At 31.9% G+C, this 23226-nt stretch overlaps 1 protein-coding gene across 2 annotated transcripts in view; it reads left to right on the top strand.

The window, feature by feature from the left end:
* The window catches only part of LOC114333577 (uncharacterized), a 44849-nt gene extending 21935 nt beyond the window's left edge, over positions 1–22914 (top strand). Inside the window, exons 5-10 of one of the 2 annotated variants that reach the window (XM_028283471.2) lie at positions 7831–7866; positions 11584–11628; positions 16067–16096; positions 17127–17153; positions 18590–18634; positions 22689–22914. In XM_028283471.2, the coding sequence (XP_028139272.1) occupies positions 7831–7866; positions 11584–11628; positions 16067–16096; positions 17127–17153; positions 18590–18634; positions 22689–22769 (264 nt within the window). In that variant the 3' untranslated portion in view covers positions 22770–22914. The remainder of the gene's footprint in view (positions 1–7830; positions 7867–11583; positions 11629–16066; positions 16097–17126; positions 17154–18589; positions 18635–22688) is intronic. The other variant, XM_028283472.1, reaches the window with a different exon arrangement.
* The last annotated feature ends 312 nt before the right edge of the window (positions 22915–23226 follow it).

A 23226-nucleotide genomic window follows, 5' to 3' on the forward strand; every position in this document is an offset into this window, starting at 1 on the left:
CAGATATCTCAGAATATTCAAAATTAAAGTTGCAATCTTGGAACGCGTTTTGCGCGCGCTGATGTTGCCTCCTAAGTTATAAAGGATCAAATGGAATGAAGTACTAAAATGATAAAAGGTGCAATGAAATAGCTATTTGTATAACAAGGGAGGAAAGTGTTACTTTTCCTCCCGAGAATGAAGTTTACTGCCCGACGCGTAGCGGAGGGCAGTAGTCATTCAAGGGAGGAAAAGGCACTTTACTCCCATGGTATACATATGGTTTTTCCACCTTCCTCAAATAACAAGTCATTTTTTCATTTTTACTAAACTTATTTATGGAACTAACCAACAAAATTTATTAGAAATAAAACTAACAAGTAACAATATAACTGTCAACTGTCAAATATAAGTCAAATTATTAATGTAAACATTGTTAAATCAGAATAACAATTTACTGTTTTTTACCATTCTGCAAAATACAGAGTGTTTTTAAATAAAAGGTAAAATGTATAGATACTTACGTAATAGAAAATAGATATTGTACAGGGCGTCAATAAGTTATATTTCATGAATGAAATACCATGACGTCACTTTTACTTTTCCTCCCTAGGGAGGAAAAATATTTTCCTCCCTAGGGAGGAAAAGTACAACTTTGCTCCCTACAATCAGGTCCGGAAAAGTATACTTTCGGTAGAGGTAGGTGGAAAAATCGTTTATTGTATATCGAACTGGATCGTCACTGTTTACATTTAATTAATTAATCTAAATTATTCAAAGTTCATTTTCATCTTCGTCTGATGTAAAATTTGTGTCTGAATCAATTTCATTTATAATAGAATCAACTGTAAAATCATAATTTTGGGTCTCTTGGCAGCTACCATCTAAACTATTATCATCTTAATCATCAGAAACTATAATGTCTTCCTTTTTATGATTTGTACAATTACCAGTTTGACAACTTCCGCATGCAGCATGAAAACGTTTCTCCTCTTTTTAATACATATTTTTGTCTTCATTCTAATTTCATCACAGTCCAAAAGTATTTTGTGTTTATCACCTTTTCTTTCTAAACTTACACTTTTTAATGTTTCAATTCCACGTTTGACAATTACAATTTTTTCGTTATCACATTCTAAATGTTTTTCACAAATAAAACAAGAATTATTATTATTTGTTTCACTGTTCGCACTCATTGTAAATATTTACACAATTATTTTATAACAAACAGATCACTTTTATTGAAAATTTTTTGCTCAATTAGAAATCCAATGAAATCAATTAATTTGTGGTCATCTGATTGAATACAACCAATAAAACCAACATTATACTGAAAACAGATCCCATGGGCTGTTTTCACTCAATCATGTAGCTATGGATACCTACATTTCGTTTCATTTCGATTTTGACATTTCAAATATTCAATATTTCAAAATGTCACGATTTGGTTGTAATACTGATGATAATATTAATGAAATTATGAAATTAACTAACATGTCTGGATCTTCATTAAATTTTTCTAATTGTTCCTTTGTTAATTGCACATTTAAATAAATTGTTTCTGTTCTGTATTTTTTTTCATAACCAGCAAAAAATTTTCTTTCCGAATAACCCTCGAACATTGATAAATGCTCAAAAAATTTTTAACAACTTTCTCAAGCTTGTTGCTTACAGGCAACAGACCTCCGCCTACGGCGTCCGTCTGTTTCCAAGCAACAAGCTTTCGAAATCTGTTATAAAATTTTTTCGAACAATTATCAATGTCCTTGGGTTATTACTACTGATAATAAGTTATAAATTCAAAAACTTTGACAGCCGAAAACGATAACAAAACATTGCATCGTGAACATTGCTCCAATTTTTTAGGTTATGTTCGTCTACTGTGTTTAGGAAGCGCGCCGTTTTCTCTTTTAAACAACTTTTTCACCTGTGTTTACGTGCCCCATATATTTTTACCTTTGCAATTGGCCTGTTGTATATATATGTATTATGTTATTCAAGCCTTTTTTAATATGTTCCCATATTTTCATTTAAAAAAAGTCTTTCAGAAAAGAATGGCATCGATTTAATTAAAACATGACATTTTGTTGTAGTTATTTATCATAAGTGAGCCTTATTTAAAAAGTATTCTATCCATAAGAAAAATAGATACCGCTTTCGAAAGAGTATATTTTCAAGTACCGACAAGCATATTTTTAAAGTTTTTTATGAATTTTCAACAAAGATATTATTGATTGAAATCTTGAAAATTGACTTAAAATAAAAATCAAAAAAATATCCATTTTTTATCGCCATACAAATTTTTATCCTTTAAAGTAACGTTGTGCAACTTTAAATCTAAATGTTAATTAGCCATCTTAAAACGTAAATCTAAAAGGAATTTTAATCTAAATGATTATGTAAATTTTTGTGACAAAAAATATGTGCTGCTCTCAAAACTTGCATTAGTACATTTTAAAACATATTTTTCTAAATTAAATAATTTGTAATTCACAATGAAAATATATTCACGTTAAAATTGATATTTTTCTAAAGGTATTGTGTTTTTTTCGTACATTTTAATGTTTGATAAATGGCCCAAATGATCGATTTAAAAGTTAGTTAATTTTAAAATGTAACATTTTTGTTGCGTGCGCAATTCAAATAAGCGTCGCTGTTAAGTACTTTAAAAAGGGCTATAGGTTAGAAACGAATCAAGATGCAAACAAAGTTTTTAGTCAAAATGTAAGGATAAAAGTACCTTGATGATTTTTAAATAAAATTTTTTGTTATTATTGTCTTATTTTCCGAAATACAGCACTTTTAATGAAAAACCAACCCTTATTTCCCTATTTTTGTAAAATGGAGGGGTGTAGAATTGTAAACTTTTTTTATAAAATAATAGACAATTTCAACTACCTGTTCCCAAATTTTCATCCTTCCTTTATTTTTTTTTGAGGTCAGATTGTTCTTTGATCGGGCTATAAGACACATGGATGAGCGCGGTGTAGGTCGCGATCGCGGTCGAGGTTTACATCGATGACGGGCAGAACATACCGAAGATACTTTCCGTATCCTGCTGTTTTGGCATCGACATCGCTGTAAACCGCGATGCAAGGTCGCGATAATGAACGGGTGACACATCCTTGGTATGTGCGATCTCATAAGAAAATGAAGGTTTGTTTTGATATCGATGTAGCGACCGCGATCGCCACCTACACCGCGCTCATCCATGTATCTTTGGCATGTTTTTACTCTGGAGCGCAGTAATCCGGTCAACTTAGACATCAAAATGCTTGGCAAATAGCAAAAATTGCCGGAGAGCCAAATTTTGGTGGAGAGCTAGGGTATACCATAACAAATAAAGTTTAAAAAGTCCCCATCGATCCCATGTGTGCGTCAAAAGTTATTCAGGGTCAAAGGTCAAAATTTGAGATTTTTTGGATTTTTTTCGAAAACGGTAAGTTTTATCAAAAAAAAAAACCTTAAACCAAAGTTGTAGATCTTAAAATTCTCTACAAAAATAGTCCTTACTATTTTTTTCCTAAGAGTTGCCATTCCTGAGATATCGCGATTCAGAGAGTCACATTATACATGATATGCACACGTTTCCACACCACCTGTGAGGTAGTGGTTTTTTAGTAGTTTTTTACCGTGGTTTCCCCTGTAGGCCTACTCCACTAACTGTTTTGACAATTTTAGGATAATTTAAGGAAACAATACCGGTCAAGTTCTAGATATTACCTTATTATTGATATTGATATTGCTATTGATTATTAGGTTAACTATTGTTTTGATTTCTTTAGATATTTTAATCAGATTCATATTCTTGAAAGTCTACTTTAACAGTGTCTTTTTCGATTTCATCTTCTTCCTCTTCCTCTTGCTGGATGTTCAAAAATTGTTCAAATGTGACTGAGTCATTGGTCTCTTCGTTAAAATCACAGGAGTCTTCCTCTGTTGTACTAAACTGGACATTTGACCAAGACTGACCTTGGCAGTTGGTACACACTAGAGAACACAGCAACCCGACTTTTTTACATCCACATATGGCACTACAACCTTTTTTGCAATTGCAAAAAATAGTGTTAAGGAGTTTTTCTGGAGCAGGTGGGAGTAAGGTTTTAATCGGTTCCAGAGTATTATCTATTAATTTCCAACCCCAGTCTTCTGGATTCAGTTCATTGCCTAGCCATGTTTGAACTTGATAATATACTCGATACAAATGTTGAAAAGCAGATGCTGATGTTGGATGAAGACATGATAGTTGTACTTGTTTCTTGTTTCGCGTATTTTTTACAAAACTTAAGTATCGGTATTTATCAAGACAAATAATTGTTTTTGGAGCTCCATAAACCGCAAGAAGAAAGCGAATTCCTTCCGTAATTATTGTTTGCGGTGTAGAATCAAGTTCTGTAAAAACTTTACAGCAGTCAGTCAAATCTTTTTTTTTTCGAATAATTTAAGTACTGACGTTTTGCCCCTTCTGTACATTGCGAACGTAGTGTCGCAGCCGGTTATCGCATGTAAAAATAAAATGTACTTTTGGCATTTGGGATAAGCCGATAAACTATTCGAAGAATATATCTCTGTTCGCTGTTGAGCCCTTCCAGGTTTCAGAAAATAAATAACTTTATCTACTGGAGTCCTTGCAGTAATCAGTACCAACAAATCAACACCTTCACCAACTACAATTGTTGTGTTTGTTGCCTTAAATTTTTCAACTGCTGTCTCAATTATAAGCGTCATTTTTAGCTTGTTTCACTTCAATATTCGTAGCTGTTAATTTGTCAGTTAACATTTCAGCTTTCTTTCAGCTTTCTTCTTGCGGTTTATGGAGCTCCAAAAAAAAATTATTTGTCTTGATAAATACCGATACTTAACTTTTGTAAAAAATACGCGAAAAAAGTACAAATATCATGTCGTCCTCCAACATCAGCATCTGCTTTTTAACATTTGTATCGAGTATATTATCAAGTTCAAACATGGCTAGGCAATGAACTGAATCCAGAAGACTGAATCCAGAAGAGGGGTTGGAAATTAATAGATAATACTCTGGAACCGATTAAAACCTTACTCCCACCTTCTCCAGAAAAACTCCTTAACACTATTTTTTGCAATTGCAAAAAAGGTTGTAGTGCCAAATGTGGATGTAAAAAAGTCGGGTTGCTGTGTTCTCTAGTGTGTACCAACTGCCAAGGTCAGTCTTGCTCAAATATCCAGTTTAGTACAACAGAGGAAGACTCCTGTGATTTTAATGAAGAGACCAATGACTGAGTCACATTTGAACAATTTTTGAACATCCAGCAAGAGGAAGAGGAAGAAGATGAAATCGAAGAAGACTTGACTGTTGAAGTAGACTTTCAAGAATATGAATCTGATTAAAATATCTAAAGAAATCAAAACAATAGTTAACCTAATAATCAATAGCAATATCAATATCAATAATAAGGTAATATCTAGAACTTGACCGGTATTGTTTCCTTAAATTATCCTAAAATTGTCAAAACAGTTAGTGGAGTAGGCCTACAGGGGAAACCACGGTAAAAAACTACTAAAAAACCACTACCTCACAGGTGGTGTGGAAACGTGTGCATATCATGTATAATGTGACTCTCTGAATCGCGATATCTCAGGAATGGCAACTCTTAGGAAAAAAATAGTAAGGACTATTTTTGTAGAGAATTTTAAGATTTACAACTTTTGTTTAAGGTTTTTTTTTGATAAAACTTACCGTTTTCGAAAAAAATCCAAAAAATCTCAAATTTTGACCTTTGACCCCGAATAACTTTTGATGCACACATGGGATCGATGGGGACTTTTTAAACTTTATTTGTTATGGTATACCCTAGCTCTCCACCAAAATTTGGCTCTCCGGCAATTTTTTTTATTTGAAATGTCTATATAGACCGGGTTACAGTATTCGAAAACTAAGTAGACTAGACTTAGAGCTGATGTTCTGAGAGATCCGAGAGATCCATAATTTATGGATACTTTATTTTTTCTACAAACGTGTTAAAAATGCAATTTTTAGCACTCTATAGAAGCCTTAAAAATGTTACATTATAGCACTGGGTGCTTTAAAAATTTTAAGTCACTTAAATTAAAATTAAAATTTAAAAAAAAAATAAAAACTTAAAAGTTATAAGTAAAATGTCAAATTTTGAAAACAAACGTCAAAATATTTATAGGTATCTCATTTATTAACGTTAATATTAAATATTAATATTAATAGTACAACTTGCGCAATTTGAAAAAGGTTTTTTAAATTTAATTTAAACTATATTATTGCATTTTTAAGACGTTTGTAGAAAAAACAAGTTTATGTAACAGTATATTATTTTCGCTAAGAATTTTTAGACATTCCCCTCGAGTGTAGACAACCAGTTCTACCTTTTACGGGTCATAGGTTTCATGGTTTCAGCAATTAACAAAAATATTGTATTTTATAAATTTATAACGTTTGTAGGTTTGTAGAAAAAATATTGTATGATATACGTGTTAAAACTACATTTTTAAGGCACTCATGTGAATTGCAGAACTCGCTTCGCTCATTCTGCAAACCTTCACATGCGTGCCTTAAAGTTGTACTTTTAACACTTATATCATAAATAACTATTAAGAGGAAACAGTAGCGATCAACAGGTAGCAAAATCGCGTTCCAAGATTTCGGCTGTAATTTTGAATATTTTTTCGAGATATTTGGCACACGTATTCGTAATATAATAAAGAATGGCGGTACAGAGCCCAATTTAAAAAATATATTAATATGTGGAAATTACTCTGTAATTAAATACAATATTAAAAAAACGAGCCTGTACCGCCATTAAGAAGAACAAAAAAATACACTTTCTTCAAATAAACTTTTTTATTCGATGCCTAGATTTTGTGACATTTTGGAACTACTAAAATTTTTTATTTCATTAGTAGTTCCAAAATGACACAAAATCTAGGCATCGGATAAAAAAGTTTATTTGAAGAAAGTGTATTTTTTTGTACTTCTTAACGGCGGTACAGGCTCGTTTTTTTAATATTGTATTTAATTACAGAGTAATTTCCACATATTAATATATTTTTCAAATTGGGCTCTGTACCGCCATTCTTTATTATATTACGAATATGTGTGCCAAACATCTCGAAAAAATATTCAAAATTGCAGCTGCAATCTTGGAATGCGTTTTCGCTACCTGTTGATCGCTACTATTTCACCTTAAGTGTTTTTTATAAAGCCAGTGTTTTCTAAATGATTTTTGAATAACAGCTTTCTATCCATTTTGATGCCCATATATTTCGGATATGAGTTAAAATATAACAGGTTATTAAAATAAACATCAGACTCGATATTTTCTTGCTTGTTATTCAGATGACGGTGGAAACTGAAGTATTTACCGCAAAGTATCAAATCTTCTGTCAGTATGTCTTGTCAGTATGTTTCAGTAAGCTACCGCAGTTTGCAAACGTCGTTGAAACCAGCTTCTATATAATTATGTGGTAAGACTCAGCACTTCTTCTTCTGCACATTCACAGCTGTAATGGGGACGGAACCCAGCGTGTTCTATTGGTTTGCTATCCAGAATTACTGAGCTGAGTCTGTTCACGATTAAACTCAAGTAATTTGTAAGATGAGCTCAACTGTCAACAACGCAATCAGGTGGTAGCTTTCCACTACGTTTTTGGTTTATTTGGATTAAAGCACTGCAATTATTTTTAAGCATGCAGTCTCCTAAAAAAATAGCAGCTCGCCTTCCACTCGTAAACATCAGGAAGTTACAGTCAAAAATACTGCAGAGGTTGTAAAGCTCTCCACAAATTTAAAGAAAATATTATTAGTGATAAACAAAATATACTCATTCAATATTTTTTCATTTTCAGAACAAGCCAATCTCCCGTCTAAGACTAAAAGAAAATGTAAGTTTATATAAGAAATTTTGAATTTGTGTATGTCTATAAATATTAGGAAGTTTATCAAAAAATTAGGTTACTATCAAAAAAAAGTTAAAACAAATTTTATTAATTTTCTTATACAAATGAAAACAATAATACTATAGCCTTTCGAAGCTAGAAAATAAAAATCTTTTTGAAATGAAATCTTCTTTAGGGACGTTGTGCACTTTTTGGATAGGGGAAAAAGCATTGAATTCGCGACCGTCATTGCGACCGTCATCGCACTTTTTGGATGGGGTAAAAGCGTTGAATTCGCGACCCTCATTGCGACCGTCATCGCGACCGTCATCGCTTCGGCGAAATAAATATTTTACGTATATATTACAATGTATATATCGTCGCCTTAGTACTATAACTTGATAACTCCAAAATTGACGTTTTTGAGATAACTAGTTCACAAGATGTATTTCATTTGCCTCCATATTGTGTAAAAACTTGATAGCTCACTTCAAACGGGTTAAGTATTTATTTATGATTGACGAAAGTTGATAAAACTCAAATGCCACTAATAGTCAGTGCTAAAACTTGACAAGATAAGTTATCAAGCTATTATTTAATCGAAATAATCGTGAATACGACATACACTGAATGCTATAACTAGATAACTCGAGTTATCTAGTTTTAGCACGTGTTTCTCTGAAACCATTGAAGTTACCACATAATTGCTATCTGTTTATTCGGTTCATTTTAATGCAAGAATTCGAGAATTGTTAGCAGATCTGGCAACCCCCATGGCAGAGGGCTAATTTTCAACAAAATAATGTTTAAAATATTAGTTGTGTTAAAAAGTTCACTTATATGCGACTTAGCACAACATGCGACACTACCAAATGTTAACATTATGGTAGTGCTAAAAGTTGATAACTTTAATTTTTCATGTTTTTTTCCATATTGGAAAACAAATTTACACCATATTCCTAAATAGATCAGTTGCCAAAAAGTTAAGGAACAGTATTTTAGAGCCGCAGAGTGAATTCCGTATTTACCAACATCATGGTAGCAGCACAAATATCTTTAAAATCTTTAAACTCGTTTATCTCAAAACTACTAATTTCGAGTTATCAAGTTATAGTATTAAGGCGACGATATATAAATTGTGTAGAAGTATTTAAATTTAAAATAAATGTAAAACCTATTTCGAATCGGGAAAAATAATTGATTTGGCGACCGTCATCGCTTCGGCAAAATAAATATTGTACGTATACATATATTATAATGTATGTGAATATAAATTGTGTAGAAGTATTTAATTTTAAAATAAATATAAAACCTATTTTACGATGGGAAAAAATGATTGATTTCGCGACCATCATAGCGACCGTCATCGCTTCGGTGAAATAATTTTTGTACGAATATATATATTATGTGTATGTATATATGAAATGTATAGAATTATTAAAATTTAAAATAAATGTAAAATCTATTTTAGTATGGGGAAAAAAGATTTATTTAGCGACCGTCATCGCGACCGTCATCTCTTCGGCGAAATAAATTTTGTACGTTTATTGAAGTGAAAACTTCTTTAGGAACGTTGTGCGATTTTTGGATAGGAGAAAAAGCATTGAATTCGCGACCGTCATTGCGACCGTCATCACTTATGCTATATATATTGTTTGTATGTATATATAAATTGTATAGAAGTATTTAAATTTAAAATAAATGTAAAACCTATTTTAGGATGGGGAATAAAGATTTATTTCACGACCGTCACAGCGACCGTCATCTCTTCGACGAAATAAATTTTGTACGTATCTATATTATGTGTATCTATACATAAATTGTATAGATACACATATATATACATAAAGAAGTATTTAAATTTAAAATAAATGTAAAACCTATTTTTCGATAAGGAAAAAGGATTTATTTCGCGACCGTCATCACTTCGGTATTGTATATGTATTGACATGAAAACTTCTTTAGGGACGTTGTGCACTTTTTGGATGGGAAAAATTATTAAATTAGCGACCGTCATCGTTTCGACGAAATAAATTTTTGAAGTGAAAATTTCTTTAGGGACGTTGTGCACTTTTTAGATAAGGAAAAAGTATTGAATTAGCGAACGTCATCGCTTCGGCAAAATATATTTTTAAAGTGAAAACTTCTTTTGGGGACGTTGTGCACTTTTTAGATGGGGAAGAAGTATTGAATTAGCGACCGTCATCGCTTCGGCGAAATACATTTTTGAAGTGAAAACTTCTTTAGGGACGTTGTGCACTTTTTGGATGGGGAAAAATTATTAAATTTGGATGGGGAGAAACATTTGAAGTGAAAACTTCTTTAGGGACGTTGTGCTCTTTTTGGATGGAAAAAAGTATTAAATTATCGACCGTCATCGCTTCGATGAAATAAATTTGTAAAGTGAAAACTTCTTGAGGGATGTTGTGCACTTTTTGGATGGGGGAAAAGTATTGAACTAGGGACCGTCATCGCTTCGACAAATAAATATTTGAAGTGAAACTTCTTTAGGGACGTCGTGCACTTTTTCGATGGAAAAAAGTATTAAATTAGCGGTCGTCATCGTTTCGATGAAATCAATTTTTGAAGTGGAAACTTCTTGAAGGACGTTGTGCACTTTTTGGATGGGGAAAAATATTAAATTAGCGACCTTTATCGCTTCGACGAAATAAATTTTTGAAGTCAAAAATTTCTAAGGGACGTTGTGCACTTTTTGGATGGGGATAAATTACTAAATTAGGGACCGTCATCGCTTCGATGAGATAAATATTTGAAGTGAAACTTCTTTAGGGATCTTGTGCACATTTTGGATGGGGGAAAAGTATTGAATTAAAGACTGTTATCCATCGCTTCGACGAAATAAATATTTTAAGTGAAACTTCTTTAGGGACGTTGTGCGCTTTTTCGATGGAAAAAAAGTATTAAATTAGCGACCGTCATCGCTTCGACGAAATAAATTTTTTAAGTGAAAACTTTTTTAGGGACATTGTGCACTTTTTGTATGGAGGAAAAGTATTGAATTAGGGCCGTAATCGCTTCGACGAAATAAATATTTGAAGTGAAACTTATTTAGGGACGTTGTGCACTTTTTCGATGTAAAAAAGTATTAAATTAGCGGCTATCATCGCTTCGACGAAATACATATTTGAAATGAAAACTTCTCGAGGGACGTTGTGCACTTTTTGGATGGAGAAAATTATTAAATTAGCGACCGTTATCGCTTCGACGAAATAAATTTTTGAATTGAAAATTCCTTTAGGGACGTTGTGCACTTCTTGGATGGGGAAAAAGTATTGAATTTGCGACCGTCATCACTTCGCTGAAATAAATTTTGTACATATATAAATTATGTGTATGTATACATAAATAGCATATTGCATTCGCATCGCGTATATCGTATATGATATAGGTATAGCACTTCTTTTGGGATGGGGTAAAAGCATTGAGCTCGTAATTTATATACTATAAGAAGTTTTCACTTCTATCGGCACTCCCACGAGTACCTTCAATTTTTTTTTTTTTTGATAGTCCTTGATCTGTTAAATAATGTTTTATGTTTTATAATTAATGTACACGTGGCTTTTTTATGATCACGGAATCTTAAAAAATAGAATATGACGGAAAAATTTTTCATAGCTATTTTTGACTCTATTTGAAATATTTGTTCTATTGTTATTATTGTCGATAATAATAAGCACAAAAATAATAATTATTTTTTTGTAGTTGGCTATTATTAGAGGATGGCTGGATGATAGAGCAAACAAAGTAGTAAGTAATTTGAACGCTTGACTTTTACATTACAATCAGTAAATATTCGCCTCTACATACGAGGATAATGGGTAACCATTTCATCAAACTCAAAACAGAATTCTTTTTTCTTCTTCTTCTCGTATCACTACAACCTGGGGTGAATCTTGGCTGACTGCACAACTTGCTTCCATCTCGAACGGTTGTCCATGATCTTAGAATATAAAATAAATCAGGAAGGAGTACAATGCGAAATGACTACGAGCCAGGAAGGAGGTTGCAAATAGCGATCAGCTGTCAGATTTGCTTTCTATCTCCAGTGACGTACCTTTGAAAGAGGGAAGAAAAGAAATTCTTAACGATTCTATTACATCTTTGATGTTAAACAAACAGCTACAGATCAAGAGAAAATACGTATTAATATAATATTTTGTTGAAAAGTCAGTTAAATAACATTTTATTATACTAATAACTTCAGTTAATTGATTGCATATACAGGAGCTTTACCAGATGGTACGCCTATGCACACAGCTGATCCAATACACAAACACCTTCTACCTCGTCGACAAAAACTTATGAGTCATCCACAGACGTTCAAGATGGCCGGTTCCGCTAGAAATTTAAGGTGTTGTTGATATATGAAAGACTCCTTCCTGTTTTTTTTATATTCTAAGTCCATGATAGTTGGGTCAGTGGGTCATTGTTCTACGTCATAATCTGACCATATATGTTATCTCTCTATTACTATATTGCATTCGTAGGCGAAAAAAGGCGTAGGCTGTCTTCCTGTCGGGGCAGACAGATCTTGTCAGACAGATAATCTGTTTTCACAGATTCGCTTGTCGTTATTAGGGAGTCTATGGATATGATCTGCTCATCTTAGACGTTGGGATGAATCTCTTGGACTACGTCGATAGCCCTATTTGACGTCGGCATTTGTTCTCATTCGGTATTGGTTACTATTAGGGTCGTGATAAGGTGAGAAGATTCTTCTGAGGATTTTTCTCTCAAAACACTGGAGTTTTCTTACTATTGCCTTTGTCAGCGTCCAAGTCTCACACTCATACATGAGCACCAATTTGATCACTGCCGTATATACGCTGATTTTTAGATATTCGTGTTACATCAAACTTGTTATACCACAATATCCCGTTTCGATATTTCTTCCTTCGCTCTCAATATCCGTAGGTATTTAAATTCTTCGTAAGTTTTTTATCTCTAATCGAGAATTATGCGTTTCTTTCTCCGTCCTTTATTCTATGATATTCCCTTTTGTTAATTTTGATAGTGAGTTCCCAATTTTCGAATTCTCTTTCGAAAAATATTAGTACATTTGGATGTTGAGAGGTGACTCATATTTTTTTGCAGAAATTGCTTGACAATAACTCATATAATAATATTTGATTTATCCTCCCACTCAAAAAGGTCCGGAACATTGTTTAAATAATCAAAATGTCAAAAAATGAAGAAAAAATTCGATTTTTTGATAATAACTTTAAAAGTACTCATTTTTGAGAAAAGTTGTTTTTAACTACACGATTAGTTAAATATTTTAAAATATGTCGCCCTTGTTGCAAAATAGCAATAATTGCGAAAGAAAAACATAAAAAACAAGTATTCGCATTTTACGTTTTTTTAACCAGTTATTCTACACTTAGGACCTTCATATTTCACTCAGATTGTATCATAAACTTTATGATACAATAAAACAATACTGTAAATTTCATTAAGATCGGTTAAACAGATTTTGCAAAATAAATTTTGCAATCCAGCTTTTGCAAAAAAAAATTCATTTTTTCAAAATGTTGCAAAACTGAAAATAAAGCAGACAGACAGTTTAATTTTTTTTACGTATAGACGAATACTGTACCTTTAATTTGCAATTGCTAAATTAAAATCGGTTGACTACCACGGCGCCAGGAATTTTTTTAAATAAACATTAATTTTTGGTGCTACGCGCAGGACAGTGGATACGTTTGCTCTGATTGAGCATTCCAATGACATTTGATAATGATTGATAACTTTTAATTTTTAGTACATTTCGATATAAATAAATAAATTTGTTTATTGCAAAATAAAAACACTTACTCTGTCCTTTGAATTAACATTTTTTGCCAAAAAAAATTCTTTCATTCATATATTTTAACTTTTATTTTTTATTTTATTTTAACTAAAAGAATAAAAGTCTATTATTTTTAAACATATGCAATTGTTTAAACAATATTTCACAAACAATAATCAAATTAGTTTGATTTTTGTGGAATTAAAATATTAAAATACAACAAAATATAGAACAAGAAAATAATATACAATATTCTTCTATATGTAAATTTCAACTTGCTATCTGCTATTTTCAGTCCTGCAACATTTAAAAAAAAAATGATTTTTTTTTGCGAAGCTGGACTGCAAAATTTATTTTGCAAAATCTGTTGAACCGATCTTAATGAAAATTATAGTATTGTTTTATTATATCATAAAGTCGTTCTGGGTAAAATATGAAGGTCCCTAAGTGTAGCATAAATGGTTGGAAAAACGTAAAATGCAAATACTTGTTTTTTCTATGGTTTTTTCGCAATTATTGCTATTTTGCAACAAGGGTGACATTGTTTAAAATTTTTAACCAATCATATATAGTAGGAAATTTAATTATGCAACTTTTAAGTCTGTACAACTTTTCTCGAAAGTGAATACTTTTAAAGTTATAATCAAAAAACGAAGAAAAAAAGAATGTGTGTGTACTTTGTACGCACGTAAGAAGTTATACTTCTATTATATGATTTAAACGAAGTTAATATACTTTTTATTTATATTTTATTTAAATATTAAACTAATTTATACTTACTACTTCTCAAACATTTTTATTAAAACAGTGCCAAAAATTAAAATAATAAAAGAATAAAACACACACAAACACAATAAAAATTCCACAAATGATTTCTGAACATTAATTGTCGGAAATTTTTTTAACTAAATACGTATTTTCTGAAAATAAAATTATATAATAAATATACTTACAATCATAAAATGTATAAAAAAAATAAAAAAATAAAAGTTTTTATTGGGATTCGAACCAGCTCTCAGCGCGGTTGGTATATTGGGGTTCATTCGCCTTAAACGCTTCGGCACGGAGGCAATGTGTCATTGTGTGCGAAGATCGACTAACTAAACGGATTAAGCTTTTGAAATTTTTGAATTAAATTAAATTATTTTGATTTTGAATTGAACTGATTTAGAATTGAAAAAATACAACAAAACATAGAGTAAGAAAACAATATATTAGGTGAACATTGATAGAAATTTTGATGGTAATCAAATTATGTAAATAAAAGTATTACATACTATGTATTTTGGTAGGTTCAAATAGGTAGGTACCTATGATACATTTACAATTATTACGTACCTGTTGCTTTTAAAAACTATTTAAATGTTACTACAATTATAAACCTTTTTGTTTCTGTCCTCACAACAATAAAACTAATATATTATACATTTGTTTACCTTCATATTGAACAATTATTTATTATTGACAGATCATTTCAACAACCAATCAGAGCCCGTATAACGACTAATACCATACTGTCGGTGTGCGCATGCGCGCAGATCAATATAAATTCACCCTCAATCTCAATCGCGCCTAAAGAAGTATAACTTCAAAAAATCGAATTTTTCCTTCATTTTTTGACATTTTGATTATTCAAACAATGTTCCGGACCTTTTTGAGTGGGAGGATAACTGAATTATTATTATGTGAGTTAATTTCAAGCAATTTCTGCAAAACAAATATGAGTCACCTCTCAACGTCCATCTCAAAACAGATGCGCCCTGGGCTAATAATCCATGGCTTCCTCCTCATCGTTTACCATAATCACTTGATCGTCTGCGAAGAAAGATTTGGTATGTACCTCTTCCCAAGTTCTATTCCCATCCCTGTGCATTTTCTCCACCAGTTGTTCAATGCTTCCTGCCTGAGTACCTATAGATTTTGAATAGGGTTGGAGATAAAAAAACGTACAAGCCATTTGTGATAGGAAATTCGTCTGAAGTTGTATTCTCTATTTTAGTTTTTAATATTTGGTTCATTATTTGATATAAATCCATCGCTAAATAACATGATTTTTAAAAATTATCTGTCTGCATTAACTCTCTCCAAAATTTCATAACAAAATTCCGCTCTTCTCTCAGCTTCCCTTTCTCTTTGTTCTTGAAATGCTGAAATATTGAAATTTATACGAACGGAATTTATTTTTTTTTTAATTTCTTTTCGATACACAAGAAAATCTATAAGTTGCATTAAAAGTTAGGTAACTACTAAAATTTTGTAGTTAAAAAAGCGTAGACACCAATGAGATAATAAAAATATTGCATTGAGGAGGTGGTATGTATTTTCTTCTTCTAACTTGTGTAAAATTAATGATTGCATAACACATTTTCATTTTTTAATATCTAATTTTTGTTTTAGCGTCAAAGTGTTGTTGACTTAGAGAACAAGGTAAGATTATTCTTGATACTAATATAAAAAATTATTGAAAATTTGTTAATTTATATTAAGATAATTAACTTATGACTCCTAATTATTTTTCAAGCTGATATTATTTGTAGACTTAATTTGAAAAAATAAATATTTAAATATTTTTTTACTTATATATAAGACTCGTTAATATAAGCAGCAGAAATAAAACAAAACGAAAAAAAATATTTATTAGACTATTTCACTAGACTGTTTTTAACTGATAAAACGGCATAGCAACGCATCGTTTTCTACTGACAAAACTCGTTAGCGACGTGATTTCTCAGCGACAAAATTATGACAGATCCGTCACGAAAGTGTCTGGTAATAACAAATAAATAAAGATTATATTTCGTTGATATGGTGCATTAATTGTCTCGTGAAATAGTCTTGTCGAATATCATTCGAGAGAAAATTATTTACCGGCAAAATTTTCTCCTGGTTTCATTCAAGTTCGTTGCCTTTTGGTAATTTTCGCTTATGAAATTTTAACAAAATCACTCGACTGACGTCTCGTGATTTAAGTCAAAATTTAATTCGCGAAAATTGCCAGGCAACAAACTTTCATACCAGTCGAAAATATTGCCGGCAAAATTTTCTCTCTTGTGATATTATATACGATAATAGTGTAATGATGTATGTATAATTTACAATGTAAATAAATTATACATACTGACAGATAACCTCAAATCTAATATTGAACTTAAAACAGTGTATTAAAACCACTTTTACCACTAATATTCAAAATAAATATATTTGCTAATAACAAAAACACCAATATATATAGTTTTTTTATTCACACTGTTTATTTGCACTTACACGTAACTTATAATGAAAGATTTAGCAACTATCTTCAGACTGTTGTTTTTTCTGTCAGTGTGCATGCGCATCGTAAAAATTTACTCTCAACATTTTTCCCAATCGCGCCTAAAGAAGGATAACTTAAAAAAATTAAAAAATTAAAAAGAGTAATGACACTACTTGTAATTAATTATTTTATTTTTATTTTCAGGTCCTCCCAGCCATCCAAAAGTTGAAGGTAAGATAATTTAATATTTTATGACATTTAGCTTTTTAATTAAAATACACTCACCGGCACAAAAATCGGGCACCCTAAAAAATGGGCCATTTTTAATGACTTGTATTTCCTAAACCTGATATCCAATTTAAGTAATTTTTTAATATGTTATATAGCCTTATTCTTTAACAATATCGCTGTAATAATATTGTTGCTAGACAGGTACAATGTCATTGTATACAGGGTGTACGAATCAAACTGTGTTTTTTTCTCAAACTTTGGAACACCCTGTGGAATGTTCTAGATTTTATAAAATACTGAAATTAAAACCCAACTATAGCCTCAGATTTTTTTAACATTCTGTTTTTTGATTCATTCGCTTATGTTGGATAATAAAAAATTTAGGCACTTTAACAACTACCCCTGTTTTTCGACAGTACAGGGTGTTTTTAAATAAGTACGGCAAACTTTCAGGGGTAATTCTGCATGATAAAATAATGACAATTTGCTTGATAAACGTATGCCCGCAAATGCTTCGTTTCCGAGATAGGGGGTGTTGAAATTGTTCTTACAAACTGACGATTTATTTATTGCTTTAAAACGCTTTGTGATGTGCAAATGAAATTTGGTAGATTTTAAGAGGTAGTTATTGCGGATTTTTTGTCATACAATTAAGAATTTTGTATTTACCATAGGCGTGCATACGGGTATAAACATTTTAGATATATCCCGTATGCACGCCAATGGTGAATATAAAATTCTTAATAGTATGCCAAAAAATGCACAATACCTACCTCTTAAAATCTACCAAATTTCATTTGCATATCACAAACCGTTTTAGAGAAATAAATAAATCGTCAGTTTGTAAGAACAATTTCAACATCCCCTATATCGGGAACGAAGCATTTGCGGGCATACATTTATAAAGCAAACTGTCATTATTTTATCATGCCGAATTACCCCTTAAAGTTTGCCGTACTTATTTAAAAACACCGTGTATTGATGAAGAACATGTCTAGTTGTTAAAGTACCTAATTTTTTTATTATCCAACACAAACGAATGAATCAAAAACAAAATGTTAAGAAAATATAGTTGGTTTTAATTTCAATATTTTATAAAAGCTAGAACATTCCACAGGGTGTTCCAAAGCTTGAGAAAAAAACACAGTTTGATTCGTACACCCTGTATACAATGACAATGTACCTGTCTAGCAACAATATTATTACAGCGATATTGATAAAGAATAAGGCTAAAACATATTAAAAAAATACTTAAATCGGATATCAGGTTAAGGAAATACGTCATTAAAAATGACCGATTTTTTGGGGTGCCCATTTTTTGTGCCAGTGAGTGTATATTGTTAGGTATTAATAATAAACTTACTAACATTTATCGGCTTACCAAATCTATATTTATTTCCTTTTTATATGTTATTCAAAAAATATTTTTGTTACAGGCTGATGCATCCCATGCTATTGACACCATCAAACAAAAAGTTAAAGTAAGTAAATGAAATATGAAATTCAAATATTTTAACATATTTATTAATGTTAAACAAAAATAAGTATAAAACAAATAATATCTCAACAGCGTTACCTCACAAAATATCTAAAGAAAGTCTATGCAAAAACCACCTTTACCAACCCTTTCAAAGTCACCACTTTGTGCGACTGAGGATTTTAAAAAGATTTAATATTAATAGACTTATAGATCTTATAAAACCTACAAAATTCTTTTTTAACAAACTTTCTTAGATAAAAAATAAAAAAGTTACGGTTAAAAAATCAATATATTTTTTTGAAAAAAAAAAGGAGAAATCCAATTGGAAGCATAATAATGTAAGTTAGCGGTGTTTTGAGTCATTGACCTTATTCATTCTTATTTATTTGTGTATTAATAATAGATTCTAGAAGTTTCACTGGCTTAAAATGATTAGTTTTTAAAAAACTGGAGTTAAAAGCGAATAACGAATTTTTGTAGTTTGGTAAAAAATGCCAATTTCTTCAGAATAGAAAGATTAGCATCAGAGATACGAAAAAATGTTTCCATAAAAAATTGTAGGTTATTTAATTCCCAAGAACTTGGTGTGAAAAAATTTTTTCTACGGTAAAAAGTGAATGAATCGTAAATGAGTATATCGAAAAACATTGATTTTTTCGATATAAAAAACTTATGATAGCGAATAAGTCGAAAACTATTAATTTTATGAAAAAAATGTATAGAACATTTTTGGCTTAGAATGAATATTTTTATCAACTTTTGCTGTCAAAATACAATAAAAAATTTCTACCCCCGAGATGGGGTGACAACCACCCCCATGGTAAAAGCGCCTTTCGGCATCATATAGATTTTGGTCCTTGACCTATCCACTACTTATTCTCAAATTTTCAAGCAAATCGATCTATTCTGTAAAAATTGCGAGATGAAAAGCTTCGGTTCCTGGCCTATTATTCAAAGCATAATACAGGGTGTTTGGTAAAGAATGGGTCATAGCTTAACCTTAGATTCCTGAGCTTAAAATAGGTCGATTTAAGCTAACTTACCTTAGTACAAAAGTTGATAATAACCGAAATACAGGTTGTCAAAATTAAACTTTTATTTTATTTATTTTTGAATATTTTTTGACAGTCATGGGAAAACAACACGAAATTTGGTAAGTGGTGCTGGTATTATACAATCTACTAAATTATGTTAAACAAACGTTTCTGGCTACTACCAGAGGCGTACTACGGGGGAACGTGGCTGGTTGACCCTTCCCAAATTCTACGCCGCTGGCGGAATTGCTATTTTAGTACAATTTTTTGATTCTCCAATACTTTCTATGTAGAAAAGATACTCTTCATTCGTAACTCTTCATTCGGTCTTCCACAGGGTTCTGTCCTTGCCCCTTTACTTTTCAGCCTCTATATTGCTGACATGCCTGAAACCGAATCTCGGAAGTTTGGATATGCTGACGACTGGACCCTTGCAACAAGCCACCAATCTTTAGAAACTACAGAAATCACTCTCACGAATGACTTATCCATCCTCAGCGAATACCTTAAGAAATGGAGACTACAGCCAAGTACTACAAAAACTGAAGTATCAGCTTTTCATCTAAACAACAAGTTGGCGAACAGAGAATTGCGAGTGTATTTTAATAACAAGCTGTTAAAACACAATAAATACCCGAAATACCTTGGGGTTACTCTAGACAGAACGCTCACATTCAGAGAACACCTGACGAAAACAGCAGCAAAATTGAAAACACGCAACAATATAATACAGAAACTCTGCAGCACTACATGGGGGTCCACAGCATCAACATTAAGATCCTCTGCTCTTGGCCTGATATACCCGGTGGCAGAATACTGTGCTCCAGTGTGGCTAAATAGCAGGCATACCCACCTGGTCGACACCCAACTAAACCGTACTATGCGTATGATAACAGGCACAATTAAGCCCACCCCTACAATGTGGCTACCTACCCTTAGTAATATAGCACCACCCAACCTACGCCGCGAACATGCATTGGTTAAAGAATATAACAAAATAATGGACAGTCGCCAGCTTCTAGTCCACAACGACATCCCCGATATTCTTGGAAACCGTCTCCGATCCAGGTTACCCCCTCTACAATCTGCTCAAGCGCTGCAGCAATCCAACTTTGACTTAAATACCCGATGGAGAGAAGATTGGGAAAGTAGGACAGATCCACATTACCATAGTCTACCGGACATCATAGGGAAACCTGGCGAATTTGAACGTCCCCGTAAGATTTGGGCATCCCTTAATCGAATTCGAACAAACTGTGGAAGATGCGCCGACTCCCTCCACAGATGGGGTAAACTCCCCTCGCCTTCTTGTGACTGCGGCGCTGCAAGACAGACGATCAGTCACATTGTTCAGGACTGCCCACGCAGAGCATACACAGGCGACCCTATAGACTTTGTAATGGCAACCGAAGGGTCAATCGAATATATAAAAAAAATTGGACATCTGTTTGTGATGCATTGTATAATGCATAAATCTAAATATGTTCTGTGATATACTTAAGCCACACGCTAAATAAAATCTTCATTCGTAAAATAAAGCCATTAGTTTTCGAGGTATTTGAAGCTAAAAATTAAGGAGCATAATACATTAATCAAAATAAGTGTGCCTTTTCATTTTTAACTTCAAATATCTCTATCGCTAAAAAAGTATAGCTATCTGGATAAAAACTAATTACTTTATCGTTACGAATGAAGAGTATATTATTTGCATAGAAAGTATTGGAGAATCTAAAAATTATGCTAAAAAAGCAGTTTCATCAGTGCCGTAGAATTTGGGAAGGGTCAACCATTCACTTTCCCCTGTCGTACGCCTCTGGTAGTAGCCAGAAACGATTATTTAACATAATTTAGTAGGGTGTACAGTGCCTACACTTTCTGCTAAGTATCACACGTATATGTCAAATTATTTTAAAGTGTTCTTTTTTTAAATAATTTATTCTTTATTTAAAACTTTAAGAATTATGTGTGCCCGGGACTATAAAATTATTTGACATATCCTTATGGTACTTTACAAAAAGTGTAGGTACTGTGCACCCTACTATGTTAAATTGTCGTTTGCGGTTAATACCAGAGGCGGACGACAGGGGAAAATGAATGGTTGACCCTTCCCAAATTCTACACCACTGATGAAACTGCTATTTTAGCATAATTTTTAGATTCTCCAATACTTTCTATACAAATAATATACTCTTCATTCGTAAAGATAAAGCCATTAGTATTCGAGATATTTGAAGTTAAAAATGAAAATGCACACTTATTTTGATTATTGTATTATGCTCCTTCGTTTTTAGCTTCAAATATCTCGAAAACTAATTGCTTTACCGTTACGAATAAAGAGTATATTTTTTACATAGAAAGTATTGGAGAATAAAAAATTGCACTAAAATACCAATTCCGCCAGTGGCGTAGAATTTGGGAAGGGTCAACCATTCATGCTCCCCCGTCGTACGCCTCTGGTAGTAGCCAGAAACGTTTGTTTAACATAATTTAGTAGATTGTACAATACCAGCACCACTTACCAAATTGCGTGTTGTTGTCCCATGCCTGTCAGGAAATATTCAAAAATAAATAAAATAAAAAAGTTTAACTTTGAGACCCTGTATTTAGGTTATTATCAACTTTATACTAAGGTAAGTTAGCTTAAATCGACCTATTTTAACCTCAGGAGTCTAAGGTTAAGCTATGGTCCATTCTTTATCAAACACCCTGGATATGTTTTTCAATAGTGCAGGTACATTATCGGTGTACATATTTATATAGTCGGTTCGCTAAACTCAGACACAACTGGCTAGTGATTTTAGGAAGTAATTTTGCCAATTTGATAAAATTGGCAAAAAGACCATTACCATATAGTTAATAATTACTAAGTAGTTGGTAATTTTGCCAATTTTGGCAAAATTGGCCAAAAACAAAAAAGATACCTACTAAAGTCATTAGCCAGTTGTGTCTGAGTTTAGCGAACCGATTATAACTATGGCATAATTGTTATGGTTAAATGAATACTATATTATTTATTTTTAGGGTCAAGAAGCACAGGCTGAAAGAACAAAAAGAGCGATGAAGCAGTTAAATAGACAAACAAGAGCGATCAAAAAACATTGATGATGTCTTAGCCCCAAAGACAAAGATTGGTGTAATTTTTGAAACTTACTATTATCTATAACTGATTCCAATTATTATAATATAAAGTTAATGCATTTTACCACAATTGTCTCATATTCTTAAAATAAACACAGTTTATCACTAAGTTTTTTGAGTTTCTCTTTAAAGATGCTATGAAAAACTGCCTCCCATTATTCAAAAAAAAAAATTAATCTAGTCCTAGGGAGGAAAGTATGCTAAATTTGCAGTTAATCCAGCGTTATGGGGACCTATTGGGTTGTGAAGATTAGTTCCTAAGACCAAAAAAAGTTAAGTTTTCCATAAAGTGGGGGACCTTCTATTTTTAATTTAATTTTCCATTTCCAACAATCGTTTTTTCCGATTATAGAGCCATCTATCCATAATTCGAAAAAAATGTATCGAATAAAAGTTACTTATTTTTACGTAAGGAATCCAA

This window comes from Diabrotica virgifera, chromosome 2 (genome assembly GCF_917563875.1).
Source record: "Diabrotica virgifera virgifera chromosome 2, PGI_DIABVI_V3a".
NCBI lineage: Eukaryota > Metazoa > Arthropoda > Insecta > Coleoptera > Chrysomelidae > Diabrotica > Diabrotica virgifera.